Raw genomic sequence first — 15,760 nt, 5'->3', positions numbered from 1 at the left:
CATTCAAGCACTTCAAAAGAGATAAAACGTCCGCACACAACTGACTATGGTTCTCGAATAAATCCCCCTCGCCACGCCTGCTGGGCTCAGTTCACAATTCCCCATAGCTCCTGTAAGATAACTCCTAAAGCCTTTCCTCGAGGAATTTGGTGCGAAATACCTGAGGAACCTGTTGAATAGTCGCGTTATAATCTCTCCATTGAAAATAGAGACTTGCATTGAAGTAGAGTCCAAAACCTTCTCTGATGTTTCGGATACCGTAATTAGTCTCTCGATCCGCTGGCTTCCATTCTTGTGTCCTGTTTATTATTCGATTGCGTGTTTACAAGGTTTAAACAATAGCTTAGAGTGTTAGTTACTATTATAGCATAGAAACGATGCTGTTAAAATTTGCGGTTTTTGTGTGACTTCGGTCTCACCAGCAGCAGCGGTTCTATTTCTACCCCTTAGGTACGTACGCTTTCAAACTCCGTTCCTTTTCGTTCCCGCAATGTGTGTCTCACGCTCCTCGAACCCCAAACACAGTATCATATTAATAATAAGCTACACCGTTTCAACTGAAAAAACGTAAAACCCTCCGCAAACTTAATCCAGTTCTTCTTTGACCGTTGGCGTCGATCCGGTCGGCCCCGTCGAACCCATCCTGGGGTGACTTCCTCCGGCCGGCTCGTCGTCCAAATCGTCGTCCAGTCCCTGGAAGAGTTGATTCAGCAAATTTCCGAATATACCACCCATCCCTTCGCTCTGCGGCCGCTGCGGTTGGCTGGCCTCGAAGAATATCATTCCGATCTTTTGCAGATACTTCTCGTAGGACGGATCCCGCTCCAGGGAGGGTTTGTAGAGCTCGCACAGCGTCCGGAACACGATCAGCTTTCGCTGGTTCGCTTCGATGGCCCGCAGCAGGAAGAATATAAAGTTCAGAAGCGGCGTTATGAACGGAGGTTCACTGCAGGCAATCTTCGGATGATACTTGGTATAGGTGGCAAAGGTTTCCGCCGCCGTGGAAGTTTCCTTCAGGCAAAGTTGCTGCAGAATGACCTGCGCTATGAAGAGATCCATCTCGGACGGGAAACCCTTGGTTTGACTGAGCTGAATCAACATGTGGCCGCAACCGCTTCCGTCCTTCGAGAGCAGGAAGTGGTGCCGCGCTTGGGCCAGGTTGTCTTCGTTCCACATAATTTGCGCTATCAGCTTGTGCATCAGCGGGTGGCCAACCTGGGACTTTGACACGCTGGCGCTCCATTTGACAGCTTTGACCTACAAAAAATGGAGAACAGCCATAATTAGGTTGGTTAGGGTATATAGTTTTATTTTTACATATTACAAGGCTGAATGTCTTTGTAAAAAGGAACTTTAGAAATCTCTAGTTTCTAGTCTAAACAAAGTGACCAAACAGGATTCAGAAGGAGACTAAACAGGAACAAAAAAAAAGTAATTTTACACGTACCTGACGATAAGTGTTTGATTTCTCATATAATCTGATTTAAGAGATTCCAGGAAATTATCCAATGATTCCTCCCGGACTTTCTCTCGTTAGAACATTTCCAGGATTCAACCACTAATTTATCCAGAGATGTCTTCAGGGATTTCTTACAATTATAATTCTGTTCAATTTTAAATATCTAATGTTAGCTTTGGGGAACCGTAAAACTCGCGGTTTGTCGAGGTTAGGGATAACTAATGTTGTAGGTAAGGATGGGGTTGAGGATCTTTTCGTTGACATTCAACAGCATAGTTTTCTGACAGTTTTGCTGCTGATCAACGTAGAGCGGACATAACGACAACCTGTAACGACACAAAGAAAAAAAAAACGGATTTCGAAAGGAAACGACACGGGGGAAGGGATTACACAGCGACTTCAATTCTCTTCAAGAACTCGAAAACGAGTCTCATATAGTCGAGATCCCGCTTACCTAGCACATTTCTCAAGTCTTCCTTTTCTGGTTTTCCTTGGGCCAATTAGATTTGGCAATATCGTGTTCGCTGCATTCCCATAATATATGGTTGATATATTGGTAGCATGCACCACAGCTGCAATGATTGCTGCCTGTTAGCCCTCTTCTGTAAAAGTGCGAGCCCAGTGAGTAGTGATTGGACATAAGTCGACAGACCTTTATAAAGTCTCGACTTAAGTCCAACCCCTTAAAGCACGATTTCTTCAATACCCGTGGGAGAATAGAATGTAACCACCTTCCCAAGTCTCCACCATCCCATTTATGTTGCCAAGGGATCAAGGCGTGCTGACGAGCAATTAAGAAAATTCATTGAAGGCGATTTGTCGGTCATAAATTCCATAGCGCCCACCTTGGCGAGAGAGTCCACTTCCTCATTACCCTGAATCGAGCAATGTGAAGGGACCCAAACCAAGGTGATACAGTCGCCTCTCCACATCTCGATATCGAAGGGACCATCGAGATAGGGAGAGATCGAGACAAAGAACATTAATTTAATGAACACTAGATTGAAAATCACTCCGTTACTAGGAAAAAAATAAACAAACAAACTTCGTTTCGAGTTTCCAAATTGTTCTGAATCACTTAAATCTGATCTAGCAACCTTTTATTGTGTTCATATCGACATATGGAGAGAAAATTGTGAACAAAAAGTCAACAGGAACACATCGAGATATGGTGATATCGAGATGAGGAGGATATCGAGATATGGAGAGAGAAATCGTATGCAGACTGAAGGGACCGAAGCAATCATCGACATAGGGAGAGATATCGAGATGTAGAACATCGAGATGCGGAGAGTCGACTGTAGTATATAATTGATTTGATAGAGCACTCAGAGTGGATCGTATTTCGTGGAGGAAGTACGGAGAGTGCTTTACCGGCATCATTGAACGAATAGCCTCTATTGAGCTGAGACTATCAGTAAAAATGAAGTATTCATCAAAGGGAAGAGAGGCAATTCGCTCTAATGCGTAGTGTATAGCCGCTAATTCTGCGACGTATACGGAGTAAGGGTTCTGAAGTTTATGGGAGCGCTATGCAACTCATTAAAAACACCAAATCCAGTGGAATCATTTGTTTTGGACCCGTCGGTGAAAAACTTTCTGTTGCTACTGACGTGACCGTACTTGTTTGCAAAAAATATTGGTATGTGCTCCGTACGGGGTGGATCTGGTATTCCACGGATTTCTTACCTCATGCCCAGTCAAGCAGAAGTCGCATAACAGTTTACAAAAAAAGTTGTTTATTTATACAAATTGCATCACACCCGCACTACATGGTGGATGAAATCGTTTGATCGTTGTTTATGAGTTTGTATGTACGTTTTGTTTCGTCCCGTATACTCGTACAAAGTTAGTCGGATCAATCCGTAGCAGCTGTCAAATGAATTTTGTTATCATAAATTAAGTCGCATAAGAGTACAGAATAGTTCGCAATAAAATCTACACACTCGCATAGCATGTTATTTATCATCATATAAAAATGCACGTATATCGCACCATCTTATACGTGAAACTTTTCACATACAAGCATCGCATGACGCAAAAGGTGATTCCGTTATACGTACATTCTGGTTGTATGGGTGGTCAAATCAATTTGGAGAGAATTGGAAAAAAATCAAAGAATTGGAGAAGTCAGGGAAGCAGCCATTATAGGGGATATTCAAAGAAGGGTTAATATCCAGAGTCATGTACGAATAGTATAGCGTCATAATTTTTTTTTGAGAATTTCGTTCGATTGGCTTTTCAAAATTTTCAATCGCCAATGGGATTAACACTTCACAGCGAATGAGGAACCTTAGCGATAGTTCCACGAATCGATCTGAAGGCAGTACTCCTGCTAATACCTCCAAACTCATGGTATGAGTCGAGTTCATGCAGCCCAACGCGATACGAAGACAGCGATATTGAATACTCTGGAGCTTCAGGATGTGAGTTTTCACGGCGGATTGAAAACAAAAGCTATCGTATTCTATGACCGACAGAATCGTTGTTCGATATAACTTTATCAGATCTTCCGGGTGGGCTCTCCACCATGTTCCGGTGAGTGTACGTATGAAGTTGATTCGCTTTTTTCACTTCTGATGCAGATACCTAATGTGCTTTCCCCAGGTGCATTTATAGTCTAACCAGACCCCTAGATAAATATGCGAAAAACCCTGAGTGAGTTTCTTACCCATGAATTGAAGCCCTAGTTTTACCGGTTCTCGTTTCCTAGAAAAGACAACTAATTCGGTTTTCTCCGGAGAGAATTCGATACCCAGCTTTAAGGCCCAAGTAAACAAATTGCCCAGAGTATCCTGCAATGGTCTCTGCAAATCGTCCGCTGGCGTCATCCGCAAGCTGTCTTAGCAAGCAATTTTCCATTAGACAGTCATCAATGTCTGTAACGTAACAGTTATAAATAAATGGGCTTAAGCATGAGACCTGGGGGAGACCAATGTAACTAATTCTTGAACTTGTTGAGTAACTCTGAGCGAAGTTCATATGTCTCTCAGACAAAAAAAAATACAAGTAGTTGTTCAAAATTGGTGAAAGCCCGCACTCGTGAAGTTTGTCTGAAAGGACATCAACGCAAAAGGTTGGTAAATGGCTGCTATTGCTTTGCTTCTGCAAACCTTGAGGTCTGTACTCCATGTTAGGAGCGGCTGATCATCGTCCGAGTGCCAGAGAAGGACTCTAAGATAAACTGTGCACTATGGTTCTCCGAACATTTAGGGGGAATGGTCCTCCGGAAATCTAGGGGGTTGGTGTCAGACCCAGCAAGCCAACCGTAAAAAAATCAAGCAACGAATAATCAACGAGAGAATACGAACCGGGACAATCGGCAAAGACCACAGCGACGTAAAGGGACTAGCGATTGGAAGCTCGGTACGAGGAACTGTAAATCTCTCAAGTTCATCGGAAGCACACGCATATTCGCCGACGTGCTGAAGGATCGTGGATTCGGCATCGTAGCGTTGCAGGAAGTGTGTTGGAAGGGATCAATGGTGCGAACGTTTAGAGGTAATCATACCATCTACCAGAGCTACGGCAACACACGTGAGCTGGGAACAGCTTTTATAGTGATGGGTGATATGCAAAGGCGCGTGATCGGGTGGTGGCCGATCAATGAGAGAATGTGCAAGTTGAGGCTCAAAGGCCGGTTCTTCAACTTCAGCATAATAAACGTGCACAGCCCTCACTCCGGAAGCACAGATGATGACAAAGACGCTTTTTACGCGCAGCTCGAACGCGAGTACGACAGCTGCCCAAGCCACGACGTCAAAATCATCATCTTCTGGAGCGACTCGAGCACAGTCGTCTCCTGGATTAGATCGGATACAAGACGTTACCGACCGTATGTGGCTTTTCGCGTCAACGAGATCCTAAATTTATCTAGCACCGATGAGTGGCAATGGTTAGGCACGAAGTTAAACCCGGCGGACGAGGCAACGAAATGGGGAAAAGGTCCAAACTGGAAGTCAAACAGCAGATGGATGCGTGGTCCAGAATTTCTGTACGAAGATGAGAGTGAATGGCCGAAGCAAAAATCAGATTTCCCAAAGGAAACGGCAGAAGAGTTACGTCCTGCCTTCGTATGCAGCCATTTTTTGATGATTCCCACGATTAATATCGATCGTTTCTCAAAATATGAACGACTTTTGCGTAGTGTCGCATACGTTCATCACTTCTGCGATATTGCACTGCGGCGCTCGAAGAAAGATCAGATCAACCATCCAGAAGTTCTAACTTGTGATGATCTGCAGAAAGCGGAACAAACTTTATGGCGGATTGCGCAGGCAGAACATTACTCAGATGAAGTGGCTACGTTGAAACGAAATTTGTATGCAGATCTACAGGAAAGAAAGAACCTGGACAAAAGTAGTCCCATTGCGAAGCTATCTCCCCAACTCGATGAACATGGAATTCTACGTCTTGACAGCCGGATTGCGGCTGCCGAATATGTCAGCTACGATACCAGATTCCCTATTATTTTGCCAAGACAGCATCAAATAACCAAACTGCTGCTGGATTGGTACCACCGAGAGTATCGTCATGCGAACAACGAGACGGTGGTAAATGAAGTAAGGCAGAGGTTTTACATCCCGAGATTACGAGTCGAAGTACGATCCGCCGCCCTTCGCTGTCAATGGTGTCGAGTATACAAGGTTAAACCAGTAGCACCGAAAATGGGCCAACTTCCACGGATGCGTGTCACACCGTTTCTACGACCGTTCACGTTCGTAGGAATCGATTATTTTGGACCCTACTACGTAAAAGTAGGCCGTAGCTCAGAAGCGTTGGGTCGCTTTATTTACTTGCTCAACTGTCCGGGCAATACATTTGGAGTTAGCTTACAGCTTAACGACTGATTCATGTAAGAAGGCCATCCGAAGATTTATTGCACGAAGAGGAGCCCCGCAAGAAATCTACACAGACAACGGCACGAATTTCGTTGGGGCAAGTAAAGAGCTTCAATGTGATTTACAAGCGCTCAATACTGCGATGGGTTACAATTTCTCATCGTAATAGGCTGTTTTTCATCACGTCAATCTGTCATGAAACGGCCTACTTTCCTGCACTGAAGTATGCTGTGTGGGAATAGTCATTACCTGAGACGAGACTCGCGAAGACGGTCTTCTTTTTCTGTGATTGCTGAGTTTTTTCTTATTCCACTTTGTGGTATATGCGCAAGCCGTTCAAATCCTCACATGAATCTCTCAGCAAAAAAGATTGAGTTTGCATCACATCGAATTATAAATAGCCGTTTGAGTAAAATTTCATGCCAGCAAACGTAGCAGACATTAGAAATAATTAATCTTCTGCATAGATTTATCAGCAACTTTGGAAAAAACTGCTCCGCTGACTGAGATTTTCAATAACAATTTACTTTGAACACAATACTTTTCACTTTTTCAGCCATAAAAACGGTGGGCTGCATTTGACGTTTCGTGAGAGGGGAAACTGGGCTGCATATGACGTTGATATTTTTCCTCTTCGCGCGTCTCTCTCAGGTCATTACGCAACTGAAACCAGTGCTGTAATGATTCATTACGCAACGCTTTCTCATTACGCAACTGTTTTGAGTTGCGTAATGAATCATTACAAAACCATTTTTCAGAAATTGTAAAATGATGGTGAATGTAATCCGATATTATTTCTGATACCCTCAAGTGGTCTTCTACGAAATTGCAAAAAATGTTGTACGTAACTCGTTGCAGAACTCGATTCTTACAGTACTCGTCGTAATTATCCTACTCGGCAAGCCTCGTAGGATAAATTCACGACTCGTACTGTAAAAATCATCATTCTGCAACTTGTTCCGTAAACTACTATTACGGATACGAACACTAGATGGATGTTTAATCCTCCTGCGGCGCCCCACATGGGAGGCTGCTGGGAGCGTATGGTGCGATCTGTGAAGACAGCACTAGGGTCGTTACCGACGACGCGGAAACTAGACGACGAAGGTTTCCTAACCCTGTTAGCTGAAGCTGAACATATTGTCAACTCGCGGCCGTTAACGTTCTTGCCTCTGGAGAACGAACAACAAGAGTCTTTGACGCCGAACCATTTTATTATGTTGAGCTCTAAAGGAGTGCGTCATGGAACTAAAGCTCCCGTGGATCCTAAGAAGGCGTTGTTAAACGGATGGACTCTGCTTCAGCAATTGTTGGATATGTTTTGGCAACGGGGGATCATTGAATACTTGCCGGTTATTTCGCGGCGAAGCAAATGGTTCCAAGACGTCGCTCTGGTAAAGGAAGGAATGTTAGTGGTCATAATCGATGAAAGGAATCCTAACGAATGGATGAGAGGAAAGGTGCTGCACACATACCCAGGCAAGGACGGAATTGCTCGTAGAGCAGATGTGAAAACGCAAAACGGAATAATTAGCAGACCAGTCAACAAACTTGCTGTCCTTAATGTGAACCGAAACGGTGACGCCGAGAAGGACCTCGGGCGCCACGGGGGGGAGGATGTTACCGGCAACCCTGCCACTGGGCAGTCCCTCAACTAGGTCAGATAGTGTGAGTACAGAGACCCGAACGAACACGTATCTGTCATTCGTACTGTCAGTGAGATAGATGTTAGATGAAAGTTGCAATGTCATTTGTGAACTAAAAAGAAAGCTGAATTATCAAGTAAATATTGAATTAAGGAATAATTTATACAAATTTATTGAGTTTATATTATTGCAGATTAATTATATTAAATTTATTGAAGAAGTGTGTTGTAGAACTATTGCGAGGTAAAAGGAGACTAAATGTAAGTTGACAATTGAATTAGACTTGAAGTATTCTTAACTGAAATAAATAAATTACAGCTTTGGGCTTACTTTGATCGGGAACAAGGACGAGTTTGCTTCAAAAGACCTCCGAAACCAAACGTTCTCAACAGGAGATCTAAACGCTCAGGTTGGCCAGGAGGAGGAATTTAGACCGACTATTGGAAAGTTCAGCGCCCACCAGGTGACGAACAAAAACGGCTTACGACTAATTGATTTCGCCGTCTCTAAGAATATGGCCATTCGTAACACCTACTTCCAGCACAACCTTCCATATCGATACACCTGTAGATCATCACAGCAGACAGAATCACAAATCGACCACGTTCTAATTGATGGACGGCACTTCTCCGACATTATCGACGTCAGGACCTATCGTGGCGCTAGCATCGACTCTGACCACTATCTGGTGATGGTCAAACTGCGCCCAAAACTCTCCGTCGTTAACAACGTACGGTACCGACGACCGCCCCGGTATGACTTAGAGCGGCTTAAGCAACCGGATATCGCAGCGGCATACGCGCAGCACCGCGAGGCTGCATTATCGGAGGAGGGTGAGCTGGATGAAGCCCCTCTTGAGGACTGCTGGAGAACAGTGAAAGCAGCCATCAACGATGCAGCTGAGAGCAACGTCAGGTACGAGGGACGGAGTCGACGGAACGATTGGTTCGACGAGAAATGTAGCCAGATTCTGGAGGAATAGAATGCAGCGCAGGCGGTTATGCTGCAGCAAGGATGGGAGCATTTTGACAGACGAGCGTGAGGTGATCGAAAGGTGAAAGCAACACTTCGACGAACACCTGAATGGCGCTGAGAGCACAGACAATGAAGGACGACGGAGCAAACGCCTTCGTCGGACGATGGAAACCAACCAGCCACCACTTTTAGGCAAGTTAAGGATGCCATTCACCAGCTCAATAACAATAAAGCTGCTGGTAAGGATGGTATTGGAGCTGAACTCATAAAAATAGGCCCGGACAGGCTGGCCATTTGTTTGCCTGGCTGATAGGCACAATCTGAGAAACAGAACAGCTACCGGAAGAGTGGAAGGAAGGGGTAATATTCCTCATCTACAAGAAAGGCGACAAGTTAGACTGTGAGAACTTTTGGGCGATCACCATTCTAAATGCAGCCTACAAAGTATTATCCCAGATCATCTTCCGTCGTCTGTCACCTGTAGTAAACGAGTTCGTGGGAAGTTATCAAGCCGGCATCGTTGACGGCCGATCGACAACGGACCAGATCTGTACTGTACGGCAAATCCTCCAAAAATGTCGTGAATACCAGGTCCCAACGCATCACCTTTTCATCGATTTCAAGGCGGCATACGACAGTATCGACCGCTATGGCTTTCCCGGGAAGTTTACAAGACTGAAAGGGCGACGATGGAAGGTGTGCAGAATTGTGTGAAGGTTTCAGGCGAACACTCAAGTTCGTTTGGATCCCGCTGGGTACTACGACGAGGTGATGGACTTTCGTGCCTGTCGTTCAATATTGCGCTAGAAGGTGTTATGCGGAGAGCCGGGCTTAACAGCCCGGGTACGATTTTTACGAGATCCAGTCAATTTGTTTGCTTCGCGGATGATATGGACATCGTCGGCCGAACATTTGAAACGGTAGCAGACCTGTACACCCGCCTGAAACGCGAGGCAGCAAACGTTGGACTGGTGGTGAATCGGGATCAAGATTTGGCGAGCGTGGGGCAGAATTGAGGATGGAGAGATGCGGCCACGAACCGAGTATTGTGGCGTGAAATTGTTGATTCAGTGTTATCTGTGTAGATGTTAACTGAATAAATGAATGAAAATGAATACTGACTATTGATGAGATCATGAATCTGTTCGTTGGTGACTTCACCGTGGTAACCGACAACAAGAGCATAGTCGATTCTGCTCCACGGTTTGGACCGTGTATGGTCCATCCCAACGGTGATTGACTGATACGGGTTCTCCAGGTCCGCCTAACCTTGTATCGATCGGCGCCATAGTATGCAGATTATTCAACCCGATCAGAATTCTCGGACGATTTCTCTTATACGGTGTAACCGGTAGATCGCGGAGGTGTTCGTAATGCTGAGACATCGCTCAAGCATCTAACGACTGTTCCGGCAGTGTCAATTCTCCTGCGGCACACACTTCATTCATTAGCAGCTGATTTGGACTTCCTACAGCCGTTATCTTCAGGTTGATTCGCTTTGAGTCCTTCTCGACGCGGGCTACGTCTCCGGTTCACCTGATCTCAAGCTTCTGCCGGATGCCCTCTGCCCCCAACTGATCTGCCAGTGCCTTCTCCACCATCGTAACAGACGCTCCCTCGTCCAAAAATGCCAATGTGGTTAGGGATTTCTCGCGGAAGTAGAAACGTAACGGGAATCATCCGCAACATTATGCTGTTGATTAGCAGGATATGGGCGTTCATCATTACCATTCCGGACCCAATATGCAGCAATGGATTATGCCTTTCCGTAGGTTTTTCGACTGTGCCACTGGGGCTTGCATGCTAGTCCGTAGTCTAGTGTGGTGTTTCCTTCAAACGGCAAATCGTCCACTGAAAGCATTAACGTGTCCGTGTCTTTTCTAAGGATGTCTCTTGGGAAAATGTCAATTTTTTTTTTTGATATTAGAAAAATTTTTGAAAAAAAATGAAGAAAAGCAACGTCTGATGAAACTTGTGTAAGTTTTAAAGTAACCTTTGATGAACTCCTACAACAATGATCTTTGAAATAAACAACCGGACTCTTTGAAGAAATCATAGAGGATTGCCTATATCAATGGTAACAGCAAAGCAATAAAAAAACAATCTGCATAATATCCTGCATAATTTTCTAATACAATTCCTTGAAAACTTTAGGAACTGGTATAGGAATCTTTAGAGGAATCTCTGCAGGAGTTCCTGGAGAAACTTCAGAATAAATGCTGAAGTTCTTTCTGAGTAATCTGAGGATAAATTTCAGAAGAACCTGTGGAATACTGACATATAGTCCCTGAAGATTTCTCAGGAGCCTCAAAAATTATTCACTTGGATTCACTGCAAGCAGAATAAGGAGCAAAAATTGAGTTTAGATACCATTTTGGTCGAGCTTTAGAGAGACTTTAGTGACCTTCCAGTAGAGGCTTTTTAAAGACTTGCATTCAAATAGTGACCAAATTTTTAAAGAGATCCTTGTCCTTTTTCTAACTCCTTCAATAATCAATCTCTGGAGGAACTTTTGACGAATTTCTGGGGGATATTTCTACAGCAAATTCTGAAGGGGCTCCTGGAGGAGTCCCTGAAAGTATCCCAGAAGAAATTTGTGGGAAAATCACTAGAAGAATTCATGAAGCTTTTTCTCGAGGAATCTGAAAAGAAATTTCTGGAGAATAATCGTGTAAGTCTTCAAAGGTTTCCCTGACGTCTCTAGAAAAAAGAAAATAGTGACTTTAGAACCCATATCGTGTAGAATATATATCAATTAAATCTATCAAATCTCCCGAAAAAGAAAGTCTGCTAGCGACTAAGTATCTTGAATATAGAAACTTTTTAGAGCTCTCTGGATAAAAAACTAAAAAACAAATCCTAGAGAATTATCGCGCAAAAAAGATTCTCTGGAGCCTCTAGGATAATTCACCCAAATTTACAACAAGGAGGTATATATATATATATTACGGTTATAACAGAGACTTTAGAGAACTTCCATTTAGAGTAATATTAATAGTCTTGCACTAAAAGAGTCACCAAGTCTCTAAAAAGAGACCTGCTACCAGCCCTGCTAAGGAAATAAATTCGTCGAACCCTTCAACTTACCAGTAGCGTTTCCCTCTCGACGACATTCTGCGGGATTTTGCTCAACAGCAGCGCAATCTTCTGCATCCACTTTTCGGCGCCTTCCGCCACGGTTTTGCTCTTCTCGAGGGTGTCCACCAGAAGCAGCCCCAAATCGGCGCCGCTTGTGTTCTGTTCGTGGCTCAGCAGGGTCAGTGCCCCCTGGTAGAGCAGGTCCAACAATTCCTCGTACTTCTGCTGGGACAGATACCGAAAATACAACGTCCGGTACATTTGGTGGGCCTCGTAATAGTTCCCGGCCTCGATCGACGATTCCAGCTTGGCTAGGACCCTGGCTACGCCGCGAGCACCCGGAACCGCTCCGGTCGCCGTGGCTTTAGTGGCCATCCTCGAGTCCCGATGGCCCGAATGCTTCCTCCCGAAACTCACCCACAAAAATCGATTTTCACTTCGCACAAAACTCGACTCTCTCTTCCCCTCCCTTTTGGCTCCTCTTGTGTTGATAATGCAAAAATCCTGACAATTCAACGGAACAACGGCCGGGTTTTCTGCGTCACCACGCGCGCCACATCGGGACGGTCCGGGAAATTACCTGCGACGGCGTAAAACGTCCTAATTGGGTAATTTTCACGATTTTTCAACTTCGAAGCTTCCAGAGTGCCACCATCAAAGCGGAGAAAGAGCAAGGGACTTTTCGTTTCGTTTTGCCACTTTGCGACACTTGACAGCTGGCGTCAGATTCGCCGATGACATCAGATTTTTATGCTGTCAGTTGCAGGCTGATAGTAGGGGTCACCTACGAAGGGCTGAAATCACAAAAGGCTGAATAATTGAAAGGTTGAAAACAAAGTGTTTAAAAGAAATCTCGCATACTCTGAGATAACGCCCTAAAAGCCTTTGGTAGCCACGTGTGTAGCTCGTTGTTCCTGAGCAAAAGAAAGAATAAGCATCCTAACCAACATCACGGGCAGGTAGATAACGATCCTTTCTTCCCCATAGTGTTGTTAAATAGCATGAAAATCCATTCAAATGCTCAGAAACAACGAGCTACACACATGGTTACCAATGGCTTTTAGGGCGAGATCAGAAGTTATGCGAGAAATCTCGCATAATCTGAGATAACGCTCTAAAAGCCATTGGTAACTACGTGTGTAGCTCGTTGTTTCTGGCTTCCAATGGACCGATGCTCGAGTTCACTATTTGACTTTTGAGCGGTGCCGTGTTATTTACGTAACCATGGCAACAAGTGAATTCGGCACCGCTCAAACGTCAAATTAGTGAACCCGTGCATTGATCCATGGCTTTTAGGGCGAGATCATAAATTATGCTAGAAATAAGCCATTTTATGAGACGTTTCGAATCATACACGGAGACGGAATTCAACTCAATTTTGGGTTGTTTCAACGCAATAAGCCATTTTATGAGACGTTTCGAATCATATGGTTTCCGTTTGTTTACCAGCTTTGAAAGTTTCTGGCGGGCCGATTTATTTACGTTTCTTCTAGCGCTACATTTGGAAGGAGCTTATTCATCAATGGCGCTGGTGGCAATGCCACAAAGTTTTTAATTTTCGCATGTAAAATTGAAATCAGCAGGAGGGAAGATATTTTTCATCTACTGGTAACATAATACATGTAAACCGGGTAGAAACATGCGTTGAAAGAGACGGGGACGTCATCGCCAACAAAAATGTGACCAGCGCCATTCAGATATTATGCTAGTTTTTTGAACAACAACAATGAGCGGCCCGCCAGAAAACGTCATTCGAACGTCTCGTAAAATGGCTTATTCCGTAGTTGAGCCCAATAACTCAATTTTGGCTAAATTTCCAAGGTCCCCACTAGGTAGTTTGGCTTTAATTCCATTAGAAAAATATACTCAATTTTGGGTTGATTTAACGCAAAATTGAGTTCTTTTGACCCAAACATAAGAAAAGTTCCATTTACCCAAATTTGGCTTATTGGGCCAAAGTACCCCCATTGGGTAGATGCAGCTCTCTCTATTTTTGACAACATTCGTGTGGGAGAAAGAGAAAACCGAGAGATTTTGGGTTGAAACTATAATCGATATACTTAATTTTGGGTAAAGTAAACTCAAAAATTAGGTAAAAATATTTCTCCGTGTATGTTTTTTGTTTGTTTACCAGCTTTGAAACTTGCTGGTGGGCCCATTTATTTACGTTTCTTATAGCGCCACATTTGGGAGGAGCTCATTTATTAATAGCGGCAACGAGCTTTTCAATCTTCAGCCTGATTCGCTGCTGACAAGTAATTTCTTGGCCTATCTTGATGCATGGGAAATTCCTGCAACACACTTAATTGCGGAATTTTATCTCGGTAAAACTGAATGACGAGATCAGTTGGTGAAACATATTTTTACTGAAATCTCGTTAGATTTTGACAGATGAACGATATTGACAGATGGAAATTAACGAAAATCGGTTATTTAGGTGAATAACTGAGATTCGGTAATCTATTTTGCCATAACCATCGTCTAACAAACAGTTTCACTGAGTTTCGGCAAAACGCATCTGCCAACATCGAAAACACAGAACTGCAGAAACCAACATGTGTTTGAAATGTTTATGACGTGAAAAAAGAGCATTGCAGGAGGCGACTACATGTAAGTATTCATGTAATTCATTAGAAATTGTGTTTATGTCGTCAAATTGTTTCCATAACTTATCTATCAAGTGTAGTCAGCAATAATTGAAGCTAGTTTTATTATAGTTTCAGGAAATTGCTGTTTTTTTTTCATTGAGGTATGGCTGAAATGGCGGCGGATAAAATCCACTTCACATGGAAAAGGCCGATATATTCCGGATTGAGGGAAAAGTAAGATGTTCACAGTGTTGTACTTCATGCATTTGTATAGGAGTGATATCTTTTCAATAGATAATAAATTTGTTTTCCCATTAAAATTTATGTGTATTTATTCTTCTTATTCTTCATTCCACAAAAAAAACAATAATCCTTTGCCGAATTCCGGTAATGGTGTGCCGAGATTTTCGGCAATGGATTACCGATCTCTTCGTCAAATTTTGACAGTTGGGTTGATTTTACATTTTACGGCACAATCGGCACTTTGAACTTTTACCGACATTTTTACCGGAATCTCAGCTGTTGGGTTCTCGGCGATTATTTTCACCGGCCTCGGCGAAATAAATTAAGTGTGAAGGAATCGATCAAGTAAGTGCTTTTTTTCTGATCGCAGTACGCAGCAGAAAAGAAATGTCAGTTCAAACGGGAGTCGCTGTAGAAAATTTCTGCAAGAAATCGGCGAGAAATTTCTTCAGTGATTCCTTTCCAGCAGCAAATCAGGCTTTCCCCAGTAAAATTAAAATCAGCAGGCAGGGAAGCCACATCAGACATGTAACCGCGTAAAAAAATAGCCAGAAAGAGACGACAATGTTATCACCAACCAAAACGTTACCAGCGCTATTCACATATCATGCTAGTTTTTGAAACAATAACAATGAGCGGCCCGCTAGAAAACGTCAACCGACTGTCTCGTAAAATGGCTTATTCCGAAAAAAAATTAACCCTCTAATAGGCTAATATTTTCAAAGCTGAACGATCACTTCGACATCTGGTGGCTACGACAATTCGTCCGGTGGGGTGTGCTGCTGTCGTCATGATGATGGTTGACGTTCATGGTTTCAAAACATTCGGAACAAAATATTTATTTTCACCGCTTAAGTGAAATACAGTCAACTTTCGTTCGTTGCACTAAACCTGTAGCCCACTTAGTGAAAGACTTTCACTAATTGGGCT

The 15,760-nt window shown here is 43.6% G+C and overlaps 1 protein-coding gene across 1 annotated transcript; it reads right to left on the bottom strand.

Moving 5' to 3' along the window:
* Positions 1–280: 280 nt before the first annotated feature.
* Positions 281–12,716, bottom strand: LOC5577016 (Golgi to ER traffic protein 4 homolog). Its single transcript, XM_001656253.2, has 2 exons — positions 12,009–12,716; positions 281–1,257 (listed from the first exon to the last, which is right to left on the bottom strand). Exons 1-2 carry the CDS (start codon positions 12,372–12,374, stop codon positions 586–588), a joined length of 1,038 nt encoding a protein of 345 aa, XP_001656303.1. The 5' UTR covers positions 12,375–12,716; the 3' UTR covers positions 281–585.
* Positions 12,717–15,760: the final 3,044 nt, after the last annotated feature.

This window comes from Aedes aegypti, chromosome 1 (assembly GCF_002204515.2).
Source record: "Aedes aegypti strain LVP_AGWG chromosome 1, AaegL5.0 Primary Assembly, whole genome shotgun sequence".
Classification (NCBI taxonomy): Eukaryota; Metazoa; Arthropoda; class Insecta; order Diptera; family Culicidae; genus Aedes; species Aedes aegypti.
The sequence above is the reverse complement of the archived record's forward strand: the minus strand, read 5'-3'. Positions and strand labels throughout refer to the sequence as shown.